General features: G+C 60.5%; 2 protein-coding genes across 2 annotated transcripts; one reads left to right on the plus strand and one right to left on the minus strand.

The window, feature by feature from the left end:
- The first annotated feature begins 290 nt into the window (after nucleotides 1-290).
- On the plus strand, nucleotides 291-10,202 carry LOC123323711 (7,8-dihydro-8-oxoguanine triphosphatase). Its single transcript, XM_044912181.1, has 4 exons — nucleotides 291-400; nucleotides 2,031-2,198; nucleotides 9,552-9,697; nucleotides 9,940-10,202. Exons 2-4 carry the CDS (start codon nucleotides 2,047-2,049, stop codon nucleotides 10,167-10,169), a joined length of 528 nt encoding a protein of 175 aa, XP_044768116.1. The 5' UTR covers nucleotides 291-400; nucleotides 2,031-2,046; the 3' UTR covers nucleotides 10,170-10,202.
- A 2,861-nt stretch (nucleotides 10,203-13,063) lies between these two features.
- LOC123323710 (sorting nexin-8-like) lies at nucleotides 13,064-15,537 on the minus strand. Its single transcript, XM_044912180.1, has 4 exons — nucleotides 15,481-15,537; nucleotides 15,005-15,154; nucleotides 14,501-14,650; nucleotides 13,064-13,227 (listed from the first exon to the last, which is right to left on the minus strand). Exons 1-4 carry the CDS (start codon nucleotides 15,535-15,537, stop codon nucleotides 13,117-13,119), a joined length of 468 nt encoding a protein of 155 aa, XP_044768115.1. The 3' UTR covers nucleotides 13,064-13,116.
- Between the last annotated feature and the right edge of the window lie 617 nt (nucleotides 15,538-16,154).

The raw sequence follows: 16,154 nt of genomic DNA on the forward strand, positions 1-16,154 counted from the left end.
CCTGCAGCGCCCCTCACCTGTCCCCACTCTTCCCCGCCCTCCACCTGGCTCCGTGTTGGAAGTCCTCTCCTAGGCACTTCGCCCGGGACGCCCGCGTCCGCGCCCCTTTTTCCGCCGAGGGAACCTGGGACGCACCCCTAGCCCCTCCTCCTCCCGCACGCTTGCAGCAGGCGCTCCGTAAAGGCCGACTGCGCGCACCACCGCGACCACCTCCCTGCTCACAACCCCACTCACCGAGCCATGGGTGCAGATCCGCTCCGGCCGCCCGCGCCGGAAGTGCCGGCCTCGCTTCCGGCCTGAGACCACGCCCCCGGAAGCGGTGCCCGGGTTCAGAAAGCGCGCGCGGAACGCGGGCTTGGGGACCCGGCACAGGGGAGCCGGGGAGCGGAGCCCGGGTCAGGTGAGCAGGGAAGAGGGGAAGGGGCGGGGCCCGGGGATGGGGGACCGGGGAGGGAGGAGGGGGGCTCGGCGGACCTGGGGGGAGGGAGGAGGGGAGGAGGGAGAGGGACCTGGGAGGGGGGGGGGGGGTCCGGGGGAGGGGGAGGGGGTGGGGGCGGGGGGAGGGGGGCCGGGGCGGGGGGTCCAGGCACCGGGTAGAGGAGTGCAGGGCTCGGGGGCCTCTGAGGAGGGGAAGCGGAGGGGAGAGGGGCAGGCGGGTGCCAGGTGAGCAGAGGCCGGAGGAGATGGATCCCGGACTGCCGGGGTCTCACGGCCTGGGGACCTGAGGTCCCGAGCCCCCCCGCGCTGTGTAAGACCGGCCTGGTGCTCTGCAAAGGGCGGATATTGTCTCTTAAAGCCCTGATAAGGGGCCTCAGTCTGCAGGTGACTGGACTGGGCCCCACGGCTAACAGGGCTGCCCAGTGGGAGGAAGCCCCCCAGCCCTGACACGAGGTGGGCTCTCTGAGGACCCAGGCCGCTTGCTCCAGCGTCTGTGCCCCCGCTGAACCTCAACAGCCACTAGACCCAGGTTGGGGCACTGAGTCTGCCCTTTGACCTTGGGTCCAACTCCGCCTCTCAGTGTCCGCTTCTTCCTCTGAAAACGGGGAACGAGAGTCTTAGCTCTCGGAGTTGTTGGGTCTGTTAAACAGAATACTTTTTGAGAAGCATACAGTGAGTGCTTCCTAATTGATAGCCGACACCCCCGGTATCCTCCCCGTCACCAGCACAGTTCACTGGGAAGCCAGGGCTCTGGGCGTGACCCCGTAGCCTCAGGACCAAGTACACAGGCATCCAGCCTCAGGCACGGAGACCCACCCCCAACACCAGGGCCCACCCGAAGGTGCCTTATCTCAGGCACCGGAACTTCCCAGAAGGATCCCTGTGCCTGCTTCTCATCCAGCGTGGTCCCCAGCGTGGGAGACTTGTGTTCAGTGGGCCCCAGGCCGTGCTAGGGCTGGGTGGACAGGGGCCCTGCTCCTGGCCCTCCCCCATGTCTCCAGCAAGCACCCAGACTTCAGCCTGGGAGTCTTCCTCTGGCTGGTGCTCGCCCATTCGAGCAGGAGGGGGGCCCTTGTGGCCCCCAGGGCAGCAACAGCTGTGAGCAGATGAGCTGTCGCAGGAGGGAGGACCAGCCAGCCCTGCTGAGCGGGCTCTCCGCTGTCAGGAGCTACGCACTGCTTGGGACTCCGTAGTCTGCCACTGCTGAAGAAGGCCAGAAGAAGACCCCACTGGTGAAGAGGCACGGCCTAAAGCCTGACCCGACGACCAGGGGCTAACCCGCCTGGTTCTGCTGTGCCCACGGCTGGACTGCCCTCTTGCCTCTGTGCTGAGGCGGGGCAAGCACTGACATGGCCATGCCCCTGCCAACAGCCTGGGCACTGCTGCCACTGGATTCGCAGAGCCAAGCCCCTCTCTAGCCCAGAAGCTCCCTTGTCCCTGAGGCCAGCCACGTGTGGCAGGGCTGGGAGATGACATACCAGCCTTCCCCTCCCTGCCTTCCACGGCATGTTCCCATCCCACCTGGCCCCTGGCCTCCACCGCCCCCCGTCTGCACCCAGGTTGGGCTGAGCCCGCCCTCTTGCCTTCCTCAGGGGTCCCCGGAGGACCATGGGCGCCTCCAGGCTCTACACCCTGGTGCTAGTGCTGCAGCCTCAGCGGGTGCTCCTGGGCATGAAGAAGCGAGGCTTTGGGGCCGGCCGCTGGAATGGCTTCGGGGGCAAAGTTCAAGACGGAGAGACCATCGAGGACGGGGCCAAGAGGTGAGGTTGGGGTGGGCCTGCCCACACATCCAGCTCCCGAGGGGATAGACTGGAGCTCCTTATGGAGCCCTTGGGCCTCAGTTCCTTCATCTGCAGAATGGGAATAACAGTAACCGCTCCTGCCTCTGGCGAAGGGCGTGGCAGGGCGGTGAGTGGGGTCCGCGCCAGCTGTCGCTGGGGACTCAGGAGCGGCTCAAGGCTGTGCTTGCGCCTTCTTCTAGCCAAGGGGTGGTCCGTCACTGGACGTCTCCGTCTGTTCGGGGGAGCCGACGACGAGCGTTTCTGTCTCAGCCTTTTGGAGCACACACACGCTCCGTTAATCCTCAACACTTCCCCAGGGCAGGAAGCGAAGCCCAGAGAGGTCGAGCGGCTTGTCTGCGATCACACAGCTCCGATTTCAAGCCCTTTGCCCTTCTTTCTCCTCATAGGCATGTGCGGGTACAACGAGACTGTGTGTAAACGCACAAAGCACTACACAAACCTTCACCACTGTTGATGTTGTTCTGAAGAACGTTGGCAACCTTGATTAAGTCCGCTTTCCCTGGGGCAGAGAACAGAGCCCCACACGCATAGCAGTGAGGCTTCTGGAAGGGAAGAAGGCTGCAGGCACTACAGGCCGGTGGTTCTCGAGTTCAGGGTTTTTTAAACACGACCACCACGTAGGAAATGTCTAGTCTCTGAGGCCGCGGTGCTGTCACGGATGGCAGGCCACAAGCACATTTCCCACCCCGTTGTCCTTTAATCGTGGGTCACTAAGCTGGCTTCATGGCGCACGGCTGGGCCGCAGCCCTGTCTGAAAAGCCGTGCCCTCTGTGGCGTGCCCCTCCCCTTCATGGGCCCGGGACCAGGGCTGCGGCGACGCCGCCATGTGGGGTCATTGGTTTTGGCAAGTGCAAGGCCGTGTGACCGGTCCTGCTTGGGGAGGGTACAGCTGGGGCAGAGCTCAGTCTGCCGAGACTCTGGCATCTGGCCCTGTGAGCCGCCCCGGGGGTGGGCGTGGAATATGGACAAGCAGTGGGTGCCGGTGGTCTGCTCTGCCAACCACCCGAATGTCTTTGTCCTCCTGAGCCCGTTCACTGGGTCCTGATCCCTGGGGTCCTGCTCAGTGTCAGGACACGGGAACAGGTCCCGGCCCCAGCCCTGCAGAGCTCCCATCTAGTCTGGCTACCAGGTTCACAGGGACAGGTGCAGAGAGCGGGTCTAGGGGACAGCCAGTGCTCTGGGGCGTCCAGAATGAAGAGCCAGGGCAGATAATTGGGCAAAAGAAAAACTCCCAAAGGACGTGACATTTGGTCCAAGCAGGTGGGAGGTGGAACGCAGCATCCACAGAATCCCAGAGGCTGAGGGGCAGGGCCGTGCAGAGGTGTGTGGTGTGGGCCTTGTGGGGTACAGTCAGCTTCACCTCTGTCCTCTGCCGTCCTGGCGACAAGCAAACTGGCAGGCCTCTGATTTCCTAGGGCCCGTCCCCCCTGCCCTCTCTCTGTTCCGCATTTCCTGAAGGAGACACACACGTAAGACCCTCCGTACCGAGTGCGATGGTGGCCTTCCCGCAGAGCAGGCTTGGGATTGGGCAAGAAACGCGAGTCGTCGAGATGAGGAAGCACGTGCTCTCTGTCCCCAGGACAGAACTCAGATCCTTCTCGGTCGGCCTCCCACTGCTGCCACGGCCCCTGCCTGTCCCGGTTTGCAGCTGTGAGTGGCCCTGTCATCAATGGTCCCAGGTCCCTGGTGCCGTGTCTGCTCTCCTGGCGGCCATTCCCCGGGGCAGGGGTGTACAGAGCCCCGTGGTCGAGCTCACGTACGCACCCACAGGAGGCATGGGAGCTCCCTCCAAGCCTCAGCAACACGCACTTTCTGATCGCTGATTTCAGCCGCTCTGGAGGGACCGATGCCTCGGGAGGCTGTGTTTGCCCCAGGGGCCGTTGATCTGGCATGCCGGCCCCGTGTCTGCAGGCCACTCGGATGTCTGGGCTTTGTGAAGTGTCTGCCCAAGTCTTTCACCCATTTTTTAAAAATTGGGTTGCCTGTCTTACTCTTCGGGATCTGTACTTCTTTATACATTTTAACGTTCTTACCGATTTTCTGCTTCAAGTCTCCCGCTAGGACGTGGATTCATGTGTTTCTCCTTGCAGTTGTTAGTTTTTGCCTCCTGCAGTTTGACTCTATTTTGAGGCACATACGTGTTGAGGATCGTATCGTGGAGAAGTGGCCCCTTTACCAGCACAGCAATACCCTTCTTTACTCCTGATGCCTGAAGTTCAGGCAGATACTCCTGCTTTCCTTTGATTAGTGTTGGCATGTGTCTTTCTCCATTTACGTTCATCTGTATTTTTTAATCTTCATCGTTTTATACTTCATGCTTGTAATCTTTATACCCAGCGTGGTTCCGTGTAGACAGGTGGTCTAGTTTTTTGATCCCCTCCGACCATCTGTCTTCCGAAGGAGCGTGTGGACCACTGATGTTCCAGGTGGAGACTCCTGCAGTTGGGTTCATATCTATTCTATTTGTCACCCTTGTTCGGTGTTCCTCTTATTGTCATCCTCTCCTTTTCTCGGTTTTGTGGTTTTAACTGAGCACTTTCTATGAGTCCCTTTCTCTCCTTTTTTAGCATGCCAGCTATCCTTATCTTTTTAACTGCTGGACTACTTGCCCCAGAATTTGCAATACACATTTGCAGCTAATCCAGGCGCGCTTTCAAACAACACTGCCCCGTCCCGTGAGCGGCTTGCCTGCCTCGCAACAGCAGACATCCCAATTCCAGCCCCCAGCCCCGTATCCTTGCTGCTGTTCAGGTTATGTAGGAGTGTGCACACACAGGGTATAAGTAAGCGGATACATCATCGCTGTTACTTTGAACAAACTGTTACCTGTTACATCAGTTAAGAATTAAAACTGTTTCATTTTGGGGCGCTTGGGTGGCTCAGTCGGTTAAGTGACTGCCTTGGTCAGCCTTCAGCTCAGGTCATGATCTCCAGGTCTCAGGATCGAGCCCCGCATCAGGCTCTGCGCTCAGCATGGAGTGGAGCCTGCTTCTCCCTCTGCCTCTGCCCCTTCCCCCGCTTGTGCTCGCTCTCTTTCTCTCTCTCAAATGAGTAAATAAAATCTTTTAATAAAATAAAATAAAACCGTTTCATCTTGCCTTCACTTACTCCTTCCATGGTCCTGCGTTCTTTGTGCAGATGCCAGGTCAGATCTATCACTTTCCTTTTCTCTAAAGAACTTGTTTTCACGTTTGTTATGAGGCAGGTGTGCTGGTAATAGAGTCCCTCAATTTGTCTTTGAGAAAGCCTTTATTTCTCCTTCCCTTTTGAAGGGGAGGGGAGTACAGAATTCTAGGTGAGTATGTTCTGTTTTGTTTTTCCCTGAACCCCAGCTGTCTCGCCTCCCTCTTCCTGCCCACCCAGTGTCTGAGGAGTCCGATGTCACTCCTACCCTGTTTCTCTGTGGGGCAGGTGCTTTCTTCCTTGGGCTCCTTTCAGGATCTTTTTTTTTTAAGATTTTATTTATTTTATTGGAGAGAGAGCGTGTGAGTAGGGCCAGAGGGAGAGAGTGAATCTCAAGCAGACTCCCCGCTGAGCAAGGAGCCCAACACGGGGCTCGATCTGCGACCCTGAGATCATGACCTGAGCCAAAATCAAGAGTCGGACACTCGACCCACTGAGACACCCAGGGGCCCCTGGATCTTTTATCTTTGATTTATTACACTTGGAAGGTAACGCATCTGGCATCTGTCGTGCTTGGTGTCTGCTGAGCTTCTGGGACCTGTGGTTTGGCGTCCTTGACACTAATTCGGGAACATTCTCAGTCATGTCTTCTCTCTCTCTCTTCTGCCGGCATTCCTGTTGCTCACACGTTTGCTGGCCGTCCCACACCCTTGATATTTTGTTCAGTTTTTTCCGATCTTTGTTCTCTTTGCTGTTCTGTGTTGGGCTGTTCTGTCGAGATGCCCTCCAGCTCAGTCTTCCCTCGGCCACGTCCAGTCTCCTGCAAGTATCCTCTCCGTGGCCTGCCTCTTCTTTCTTAGTGATACTTCGATGAGCAGAAGTTTCATCTTAATGGGATTCCACATACGGCTTTTTCTTTACATGCAGCGTTTCTACACCCTTTTAAAGAAATCTTTGCCTACCCAAGCTTAAGGAGACATTGCCCTAAGTTTTCTTCTGAAATGTTCAGGAGTGTTAGAGTGCCACTCCATCTGGAATGGAGTCTGGGGTAAGATGTAAGGCAGAGGGTCAAGATTCATCCGTCCAGATGTCTGGCTGACACAGCATCATATTGAAGAGACCGCGTCTTCCACTGTCCTGCAGCCCCGTCTGGCATGATCACAGGGCAGATGTGACACAGAGCCTGACGTCTGTTTCCTGTCCCACGTCCCCAGTGGCGTCCCGCGACCAGGTGGGTAACTGAAGAAGCTCGGCACAGCCGGCCAGATGCTGTGCTGGGCCCTGGGGTCTGCCCTCCAGACGCTCGCTTGACCGCAGAGGCTGCCGGTGGGGTCGTCCCATGGCCCACGACTCATCCCGCTGTCCTGACCTCACCGCAGAGCACGGAGCCCTCGTGAAATCAGCGACCTTTTATTGTTGTCGGACTCATGGCCGTATTCTAAAGGTGTTCATTATCCTCAGAGGCTCATGATCTTTCACACTCCGGAGGCCTCATCCAGCGAGAGAGGCCGTGGAGGGCGCTTCCTCCCAGCTGCCCCCTTGGGCGTCCACACGGGCATGTCGTGCCCCTGCAGGCAGCTGCTCCCCCTGGAGGACATCCTGCTGTGGCCACGGGGCAGTAACGATTTCCACGCTCAGAAGCAGAGGGCCAGGCCATCGTGCTGCAGACATTCTTCATGAAGGGCGGGACAGGCCTTACCTTGAGGTTGAGGGCAGAAGTTCAGCCCCAGAGCCCCACACCATCAGATGGGCTCCTAGTCTTGGGGTCAGCTCCGAGGAGCACTCTCCGGGACCCCCATCTCCTCTCCCCAGGGCCACTGGGGTACCAGCCCGGTGTCTAGGATGGAGCCAGAAGTCAGGACAACCTCCGACAAAGGAGTATTGTGCCCCTGCCCCTGTGGGGTGAGAGGGAGAGGCCAGATGGCACATTCTAATCCACTTTAGTAACAGGCTGAGATGTGTCTCAGGCCCCACAGGCCAGAAGGATGACTGACTCCGGAGCAGTCCTGGGCTTCTTGCAGGCAAGTGAGTCGGGGTGGCCTCTGCAGGGAGCCTGGCACACACTTTATCCACCGCACTCCCACTGTGCCCTTACAGATCCCAGAGCAGGCCGCCGGTCTAGAGCTGAGTTAACGTACCCTCTCCACCTGCAGGCTTGGGTGACCACGTACACGCGAGCGGTCGTCTCTGGGGGAACAGCATCTGAGCAGCAAGGATGCAGCGTTCTTGGGGGGGGGGGGGGGGGGGGGGATAAAGGCGCCTGGGGGGGGGGGGGGCGGAGGGGGCGGGTTTGGGGGAGGGTAGGTTACAGGCACTTGGGGAGCTGGGGCTCGTCAGAGTCAGGTTTGGGCTGTAGGCAGGTGGACGGTCCCATCTCTCTGGCCAGCATGCCTGATGCCTCCAGCAAGGCCAGAGAGTGCCGTGTTCAGAGAACCTCAGGAGCTGAGTGGCTGAACAGAGCCCCAGGACTGCAGGGGCCCCCCCACCCACCCACCCAGACACTCGGCTGCTGTCATTTTGTTTAATTCATGATTCATCCCGTTCTCTGCCATCTGGGGAGCTGAGCATCACACACACAATCCGACACTTTAGCAAAACTGAAACTGTCATCCCCGCTAATTATCCCAGCCTGGGAAGTGAGATTATTGATATTTCGTGCACTGCTGTGTATTTGGGGAAGATTAACCGAAACTAGTCAAAACATGAAATCACTAGGTGAAGTTTTTCAAAGCGAGCCCCACCAGCCTGCTGCCAGAGTGCTGGGGGAGGCCCCACGGGGTGCCAGGACATTTAACTGGGGGGCCATCTGCACCCCCAAGTGAACACACACATCCATGTTTTTAGGTCAAGTCTAATTTTAATGAACCACGTCAGTGAATAAATTCCGGCTTTCAGAACCACTCGGGCCTGGTCTGCCACGGCAGCCAACTCACGTGACTCCGCTGCGGGCCTTCCTGGCAGCTCTGGTGGGTTCCGAGTGGAGGAAGGCATCTGCTGGGATCAGACTGCTAAGACCCAACGTGTGTGTGTGTGTTTAATGAGCAAAGTGGTTTCCCTGGCTTCTCATTCCAGGCACAGGAAGCAATTATGCATTGTGTTCCTAACAGAACTTGGAGATCAAAGCTAAAAAAAAAAAAAGCCATTCTTTACATACAACTATAAATGGTCAGGCGTAATTAGAGCACTTAGAGAAACAAAAATACACATAGGGCAGCGAGACTCAGGAAGGAACAGACGGAGCTCCGCGGCTGCCAGGGCCCGGGGAGCCCCCCGAGTTCCGAGCACAGAGCCTCCAGAGAGCATTGGCCGCATGAAGGACGAGGGAAGGAGCCGGCTGGCCGGGCAGACGAGAGCGGTCCAGGGGTGCGCGCGAAGCTGCTCCTCACGGGCGCCTCGCCACTGCAAGCTGGCCGCTGTTACCATCGGTGACCCACGCCAGTTGGGAAACTGGCCGAGCTCCGTGAGGGGTGGGGGGTTATTCTGCTCCAGAGTGAGACGCGCGGGCTTGTGAAAGGATGCACGGAGGAGGCGGCCCAAAGATCACACAGAAATGGTTACGAGGGCTCCTTCCGGGGAGGCGTCCAGGGGTGCTGGCCACATTATCTACCGCAGACATGTGATTTGGGGGCTACTTCAAAACTGACGCCAGCATCAGAGCGTTTCGGGGGGGCGGCCTGGTTCTGCTCTCGCGCATCATACTTGTGCTCGGGTGGGAAAGGGGTCCCTGGGAGGAGGCCTGAAGCCCCTGTCCCGTGATCAGCCACAGGGGAGCTGGCTGGAGGGTTGGGGCATCTCCTTGGGAGGCCATGGTTCTCAGCACAGGTGTGAGGAGAGGGGATTTGGGACCCAGGTCCCCGGAGCCTGCAGCCTGGAGAGTAGCATCCGTGTGGCTGTTGCCGTCCTGTGGGAAGAGCAGGAACTGGACAGGGTGGGAGGTCCCCAGCTCCGCCGCCCACCCCTGTGACCCCCCGCCCCCAGCCGCTGAACTCGGCCAGGCCTGGGCTGCCCCGTGGCTCACGGGCTGTTGAGCTGGGTCGGCCTGTGCGCCCTGAACCAGAACCTCTGAACAGAATCAGTATTTGAAAGGTCCCCAGGTGACTGCAAAGTCCCGCCGGGTCGCCAGGTGGGGAAGCGCTCCTGTGTTCCCCAGCACCTTGCTGTAGGGTCACCTGCCCCGCCCACCCACAGGGAGCTGCAGGAGGAGAGCGGTCTGACTGTGGACGCACTTCACAAGGTGGGCCACATCGTGTTTGAGTTCGTGGGCGAGCCTGAGCTGATGGACGTGCACATCTTCTGCACAGACAGTGTCCAGGGGACGCCCGTGGAGAGCGATGGTGAGTCTTGGAGTCCGTCCCTCCCCACCCCAGCGGGCGAGGGGAAACCAGGTCCGGGTCCCCGGAGGCAGGCGCCACGCCGGCACCTAGCTCTGAGCCTCGTTCCTCTTCTGCAAAGTGACACAGCCAGGAGGACTGAGCCCGAGTACGCCCGGTTCCTCACACAGACCTGCCTGGTCATTGCTCACTGACGGGCAGTTTAAGCCTGGGTGGAACGTCCGTGCTCTTTCCACCTGCTCCAGAAATGCGCCCTCGGTGGTTCCAGCTGGACCAGATCCCCTTCTCGGACATGTGGCCCGATGACAGCTACTGGTTTCCCCTCCTGCTCCAGAAGAAGAAATTCCACGGGTACTTCAAGTTCCAGGACCCCAACACCATCCTGGACTACACGCTACGCGAGGTGGATGAGGTGGACGAGGCAGAAGTGCGCTGGCTCCTACGGGCCATGGGACCCACTTCATCCGTTCACTGAGCCCCGAGGCAGAGCTGGGGTCTTGGGGGTGGGGTGGGGTGGGGTGGGGTGGGCGGAGGTGAAAATAAAGACCTTTTACCTTTTCCACATTCCTCGCAGGGCCCTGGTTGGGCCGTGACCGCTCCCTGGGACAGAGCAGCGCCAAGGGGACAGCTGGAGGGCCGGGTGCTGCCCTGTGCGGTGCCATGGGCTCTTGTTGGGACCAGCGTGGGCGAGCAGCCGTACCCTCCTTGTTCCCCACCCCTCCATCAAGGGGAAACTGAGGAACAGTCATGGCCCAGGGCTAAAACCCTGGTCTAAGGCACCGGAGGCTGTTCCCTACGGGACCCCAAGGGACAGGGTGTTCTCGTCCACATCTCTGACCACCAGGAAGGGGGGAGGCAGACAACACACAACTTACCCAACTTTCATAAACAGATTTAATGGTTGTTCGTGTTTATTGATAACTTTGGAATGTATGCCATCTGTGAACAATTCCAGTTTACTGGCGTAGTAGTAACTGTAGGGACAGCCTTTTTTATAAAGTGCTCCGTACATCAAACTGTCACCAAGGGAGGAGGGGCCTCGAGGGCAGACAGAACCAGCCAGGGTCCCGTGCGCACATCAGAACTGCGTCTTCTGCTCCGGCTCTGCATATGCCGGCAACAGCGAGCAAACGAGCAGGGTCCAGGGTGGATGGTCCTAGGTGGGGTTCCACTCCAGCCTTGCCCGAGTCCGGGAGCAGGGCTCTGTCCCCGTGGCATTTGGACCATGCAGGCCGTGGAAGACAAGGAAGGCCCTGCAGCTCAGGCACAGGGAGGCTCTGTGCAGAAAAAAGGGGCCTCTGCTGTCCCCAGCTGAGGGCACAGGGAGGACATGACCCCCCCCCACCCCCAGCAAGTCTCTGCATCTGCTGACCTCCCTGCAGGGCCTGGGGGGAGGGAGGGGATGGACCAGAAACGCCCCTCCAGGCAAGAGCCCGTCCTCATTTCCGCCTCAGGAACAGGCCAAGGGAACACGGAGTCACCAGCAAATCCTCTCCAAAAAGCACAGGGCAAGTCTCTGGTGCTGGAAGTCTCCTTGGTGACCTGGGTGAGGAGGCCCTCCCCGCGCCGGCCCTCCCACCTTCGAGCAGCTGCCCAGTGCATGCGCCCCCAGCCCCAGTGCATGCAAGGCGGGGCCTGCTCTCCACTGTCCTGGGGTCACCTGTCCCTCACCAGCCACGTGCAGGCCACGGGTGGGTGAGCAGCATCGGACAGGGATGAACAGGAGGCTCAGAGGTCACGCTTTGTGGCTCAAGTGCAAACAGGGCCGCGGGAGCAGCCCCGCGGGGTGGCGCAGACCCGCTCCCAGCGCCCGAGAACCCGTTTCTATGGCAGGGGGTGAGAACACAAGCACCACCCAGGAACAGGCCACTGACCAAAACGACCCCCAACGTGCTGGGCTCTGCAGATGCGCTGCCCCTTCTCGTCAGCCCAGGAAGGCACGAGCCTCGGTCGGGGCCTCACGCGGGCTGGGGCGCCGCAGGTCTCCCCTCACACACACACCCCCATGGCTGTTCCGCCGGCACAGGCAGAACCCACACGTGGGGTGGGTCCGAGTCCCGGCCTGACCCGGTCGTCTGGCCGAACCAAAAGGACACTTGCCCCCAGACTGCGGTGTGCATGGTCTCCTCGGGGAAGCACACCTGTCTGTGGGGAGAGAAGTTACCCTCGGTCCCCATGCTGTGTGCGGACACACAGGTGGACATCAGACACGGGTGCACCCCCAGGAGTCTGCGCTCCCCCCCGGAAGGCATGAATCTCAGGAATCCTGTAGTGCGGTCAGAACCTCCTCCAGCACCGCTCGGGGCCAGGGAGCAGTGAGCTCAAAGGGCTGCAGGCCTAGGAGAAAGCACCCTGCCTGTGTTTACACAGAAGGGATTCAGAGCAGGAAGCACCTGGGCCCTAAGCACACAGGAGCCCCAGAGCTCCGGGCACAGAGCCCTCTGGGCCTGCGGGTGCCAGAGGGAGGCTAGAAGGAGGGGTCTGAGTGCCTGAAGTAAGTGAGGCCAGTTTACAGCGGCTCAGCCACGGCAACACGGACCCTTCCTGCAGAGTCCAGCTGGGACACCGCCCCCCACCCAGCCTCCTCTGCCCTTCCAGCCTCCAGGTACAGTCTGCAGAGAAACGGGCGTCCGGGCAGCTGAGAGGACGGAACCGTAGCTGCACTTGGACAAACAGCACCACTTCACCTTGTCTCCGCCATCGCAGACCACCAGGCGCACACGGGTCAGAGAGTGAGCGTGCACACAAGGAGGGACACAGGACACTTGACCCTAGAGACCAGGCCAGGGCCCCCATGGCACTCCCTGGGGCTTGTCCCCTGGAAATCAACACCGTCTGTGCACCCAGTGCCGAGTCCCCGCCCCACGCACACTCACACTGCTGCCCTACACAGGCCCAGGACAGCCGGCTGGCCTCCAGGGATGTGCCAGGTACAGCCACCTCTCATCCGACACAGGGACAGTCCTGCCCTCTGTGGGCTCAGCTCATCCAGACACTCCTGACTGCTCTAAGCCCCTGGGGGGCCCCCTGCACATGCCGCCCCCCCCCCCCCGGCACCTGCTATGTGGAAACCATCCTGCCACCGTGACCTCTGGGAATCAGAGAAAACCATTCCAGGGGCCCTCAACTTCTCCCCACCAGACTCCCAGGCACAGTGCGGGGGGCAGGGGGGCAGGGGCAGCTGAGCAGATCCCCGTGGCCTCTGGCTTCCATGGACGCTCAGATCATGTCCTCGGCCCTGCTCCCCAGGAGGGCAGCACCCACACCCTGGCCCCCCCCACCCAGCCCAGGCATCAGCCCAACACCGGGGACCCTGTGGTGGGGGGAAGGCAGCCGCTGTCTGAAGGGAATTAAACAGGGACACACCGTTTGGAAAGAGATTTTAGTGAGGCCGCCGGGGCTCCCGCCCCAGGCCACTGGCACTACTGAGGAGACATGCCGTCCTGCGGGGATCTCGGCGGGGGCAGGGAACTGTTGGGTCCCGCGAAGAGGCAGCTGAGCTTGGGCTTCAGGTCGTTCCACACCTTGCTCATCTGGAGAAGAGGGAGCACAACAGGGTGAGAAACCCCCGAGGAGCCCCGTGCCACCAGACCGGACCAGGGGGCAGCTGGCCCTTCCCCTCGCCGCATCTCAGCCCCTTCCCCCACAGAGAACGCCGAAAGAGGAGGAACGGTGTGCGCCGCACGTGCGCCCGGTGGCCGGCAGGTGGGCTCCGCCAGGACCGGCCTCCCGGTGTGGCGGGTCATACAAGACAAGCCGCGCCAGAGAGAAAGTGGGGGTAAGACGTGCGGGAGAGGAGGGTAGCTCGGAGATCAGCCTCCCCAGACCCGAGCCCACCCGCACGGGGCCCTGCGCGGGCCTCCACCGGAGCGGGAGAGGCCCGTTCCTCTCTGGCTGACCCGTCGGGACACTCCCCAGGGATGGGGACGCTGAAGTCCCAGGCGCTTGTAGCCCATCACCCTCCAGGTCCCACGCCGATCATGGAGGCCGAGGAGGCGCGCAGCACACACCGTCTTTCAGAAACGGAAACTTGCCACAGGGATTAAACACGCCAAGGCTGGAGAGTTCTAACAGGCGCAGAGCCGGGACTGCAGCCCAGACTTTAGGGACTCTGGCCTGAGCACGCTACCGTACCAGAGAGCTGCAGGTGGCCACGGGCAGACGCGCCCCCCCCCCAGCAGGTGACTGTGCTGCTGGGGCTGCCACCAGGCCTTGACCCAACCCAGCACACACCATGTCAGCAGCGGCCAGCAAAGGCAGAACCACACGGGGACCATATACGAGTTTCTTCAAGCCTAGATACACGCCCCCTTCTAAGCTGTCTGGAGAGGGACACGCCTGTCCCCGTTTGCGGAGGCGCAAGGAGTCCAAGACAAGCTAGCACCACGCGGCTCTGGGTCCTCGGGGCCAGCAGGTGTCCACGGAGCTTGCCACATCTCCGGCCAAGCAGAGGGCTTGTTCCCAGCAGTGCGGGAGCCGCCGGCCGGAGGACACGGACCCGGGGTCTGCGCCAACCCCCACCTTCTCTCACTGACGCCCCACCCTCTCTTCTCTCCATTCCAGGGGATGCTGTGCTTTACCCGACTCCAGAATTCCTCCAGGAGAGGAGGAACACTTCCAGCATGGTCTCACGCTGCCCCCCACCCTCCAAGAATTGCGAGGACAGTTTTGCCACTGCTGTTCGGCCTGCATGTGCGACAGCAGACATGAACCTGGCCTGTTTACAGGCCCCGTGCTCCCGGCAATGCCGGAAGGCCGGCTGCAGGAGTGCCAGGCTCCCACACAGCAAGGGGCTGGCCGACCCACCTCCTTGTGGCCTTGGATCTGCGAGTTGACAAAGGCCCCGAGAATGTGGGAGGTGAGGGGCAGGTAGATGTGGACCAGCTGCATCTCCTGGTGCAGGCAGTACAAGGAGAAGAAGCTCCGAAGCTCCAAGGTCTGGATGGCGTTCTCCTGCTGCGGAGAGAGGAGCCACCCCTCGTACCTGGCCCAGCAGCCGCTGCGGAGCGCCACACCAATACACGGCATCTCCCCGAGCCCGGGGCCTCAAGGCCTTCCCTGCACCAGCGCTGAGGAAAATTCCAAGCCACTCACCCCAACCGGGCACCCCAAAGGCTCTGCTCTAGGCACTGCAGGGCCGCCTGCCCATCCCCCCGCCGACCACACCGGCCCCAGGCAGCGACCTTCCGGAAGCTCATGGGCCAGGCCCCGAAGTACAGGTCCGGGGCCCAGCCAGGCCAGGCCTGCTCACGGGCAGCCCAGCCGGGGGGCAGCCACGGGCCGCCCCGCCCCGCCCCCCGCCAGAAGCACCTCGACGATGCGGGACTCCAGCGGCTGCGCCGAGTCGGGCTCGCGGCTCTGCACGGCGGCACTCAGCATCTGCCTCTTCGTCACGCTGTACTTGTGCAGGGCACGCTGGTGCTTGTGCAACACGCCCTTTTCGTGCCGTTCGCACAGGTCCTGTGCGGGGAGGGCACCTGCGCTCAGCCACCAGCCAGCAGGGACCCGGAGCCACCCTCCCCTGGGGGAGGCCGCGTGGAAGGGGGCAGTGGGAAGAGACCGACAAACAGACACATGCTTCAAAGTCAGCGCTGTTCACACACGAGCCCCTCCTCTTCAGAAACCGTTCCCACGCACACCCACTCACTCCACGCTCAGGAAGGAGTCGTGGAACAGAGTGGTTCTGGTGACAGGCCCCGGGTGAAACCAGTAGGGGCTGCAGTGCACATCAGCACCGCCAACCAAAAACCCACATAAACTAGGTCCTGTCCACAGGGAAGACGCACAGGGAAGATGGAAGGTGGGTCTCCGACTTTTCCGATGCCCAGTTTCAGGAAGCCCATGTCCCTCCAGCAGCAGAAAGACCCACCTCCAAAAGGAAGATGCACCGGCATTTCCCTGGAGCCCTAAAATAGCCCCGCTCAGGAATCTTGTGGGAAATACTGGCCACAGAACCACAGTGCTGGGATCTCAAGGGGACCTGGCTACCATCCAACTTAACAAATCCCTTCTGGAACCTTCCTCAAAGTCCTGGGCCCCCTCTCCTTGAGCTCAGCACGAAGGATTCTCCGGCTTCACAGACCATCCAGCCCATCACCAACACCGCCACGGTTCAGAAGCCAGCCCTACACAGAGCTGGAGTCGGACTTCCCAGCATCTCTGCCCACAGAAGAGGCAAGCTCCCTCCGCGCCAAGCCAGCCCCCCAAACACGTGTAGGGAGCGAGCATATTCTCTCTCTCACACACACACACCCCTCTATGCACACATGTGCACATTGTCACACGTGTACACACACACACGTGTGGGAACGTACATCTATGCCCGCATACATATACAGGTGCTCTGCATACATGCACATACACTCACGTGCACGTGTGCAGTCACATACGTGTATATACACTCCTACATGTACACATACACGTACATACCCGTACTCACAATTTACACGTTCACACGTAC

Source organism: Neomonachus schauinslandi, unplaced genomic scaffold, assembly GCF_002201575.2.
Source record: "Neomonachus schauinslandi unplaced genomic scaffold, ASM220157v2 HiC_scaffold_281, whole genome shotgun sequence".
In the NCBI taxonomy this organism is placed as follows: domain Eukaryota; kingdom Metazoa; phylum Chordata; class Mammalia; order Carnivora; family Phocidae; genus Neomonachus; species Neomonachus schauinslandi.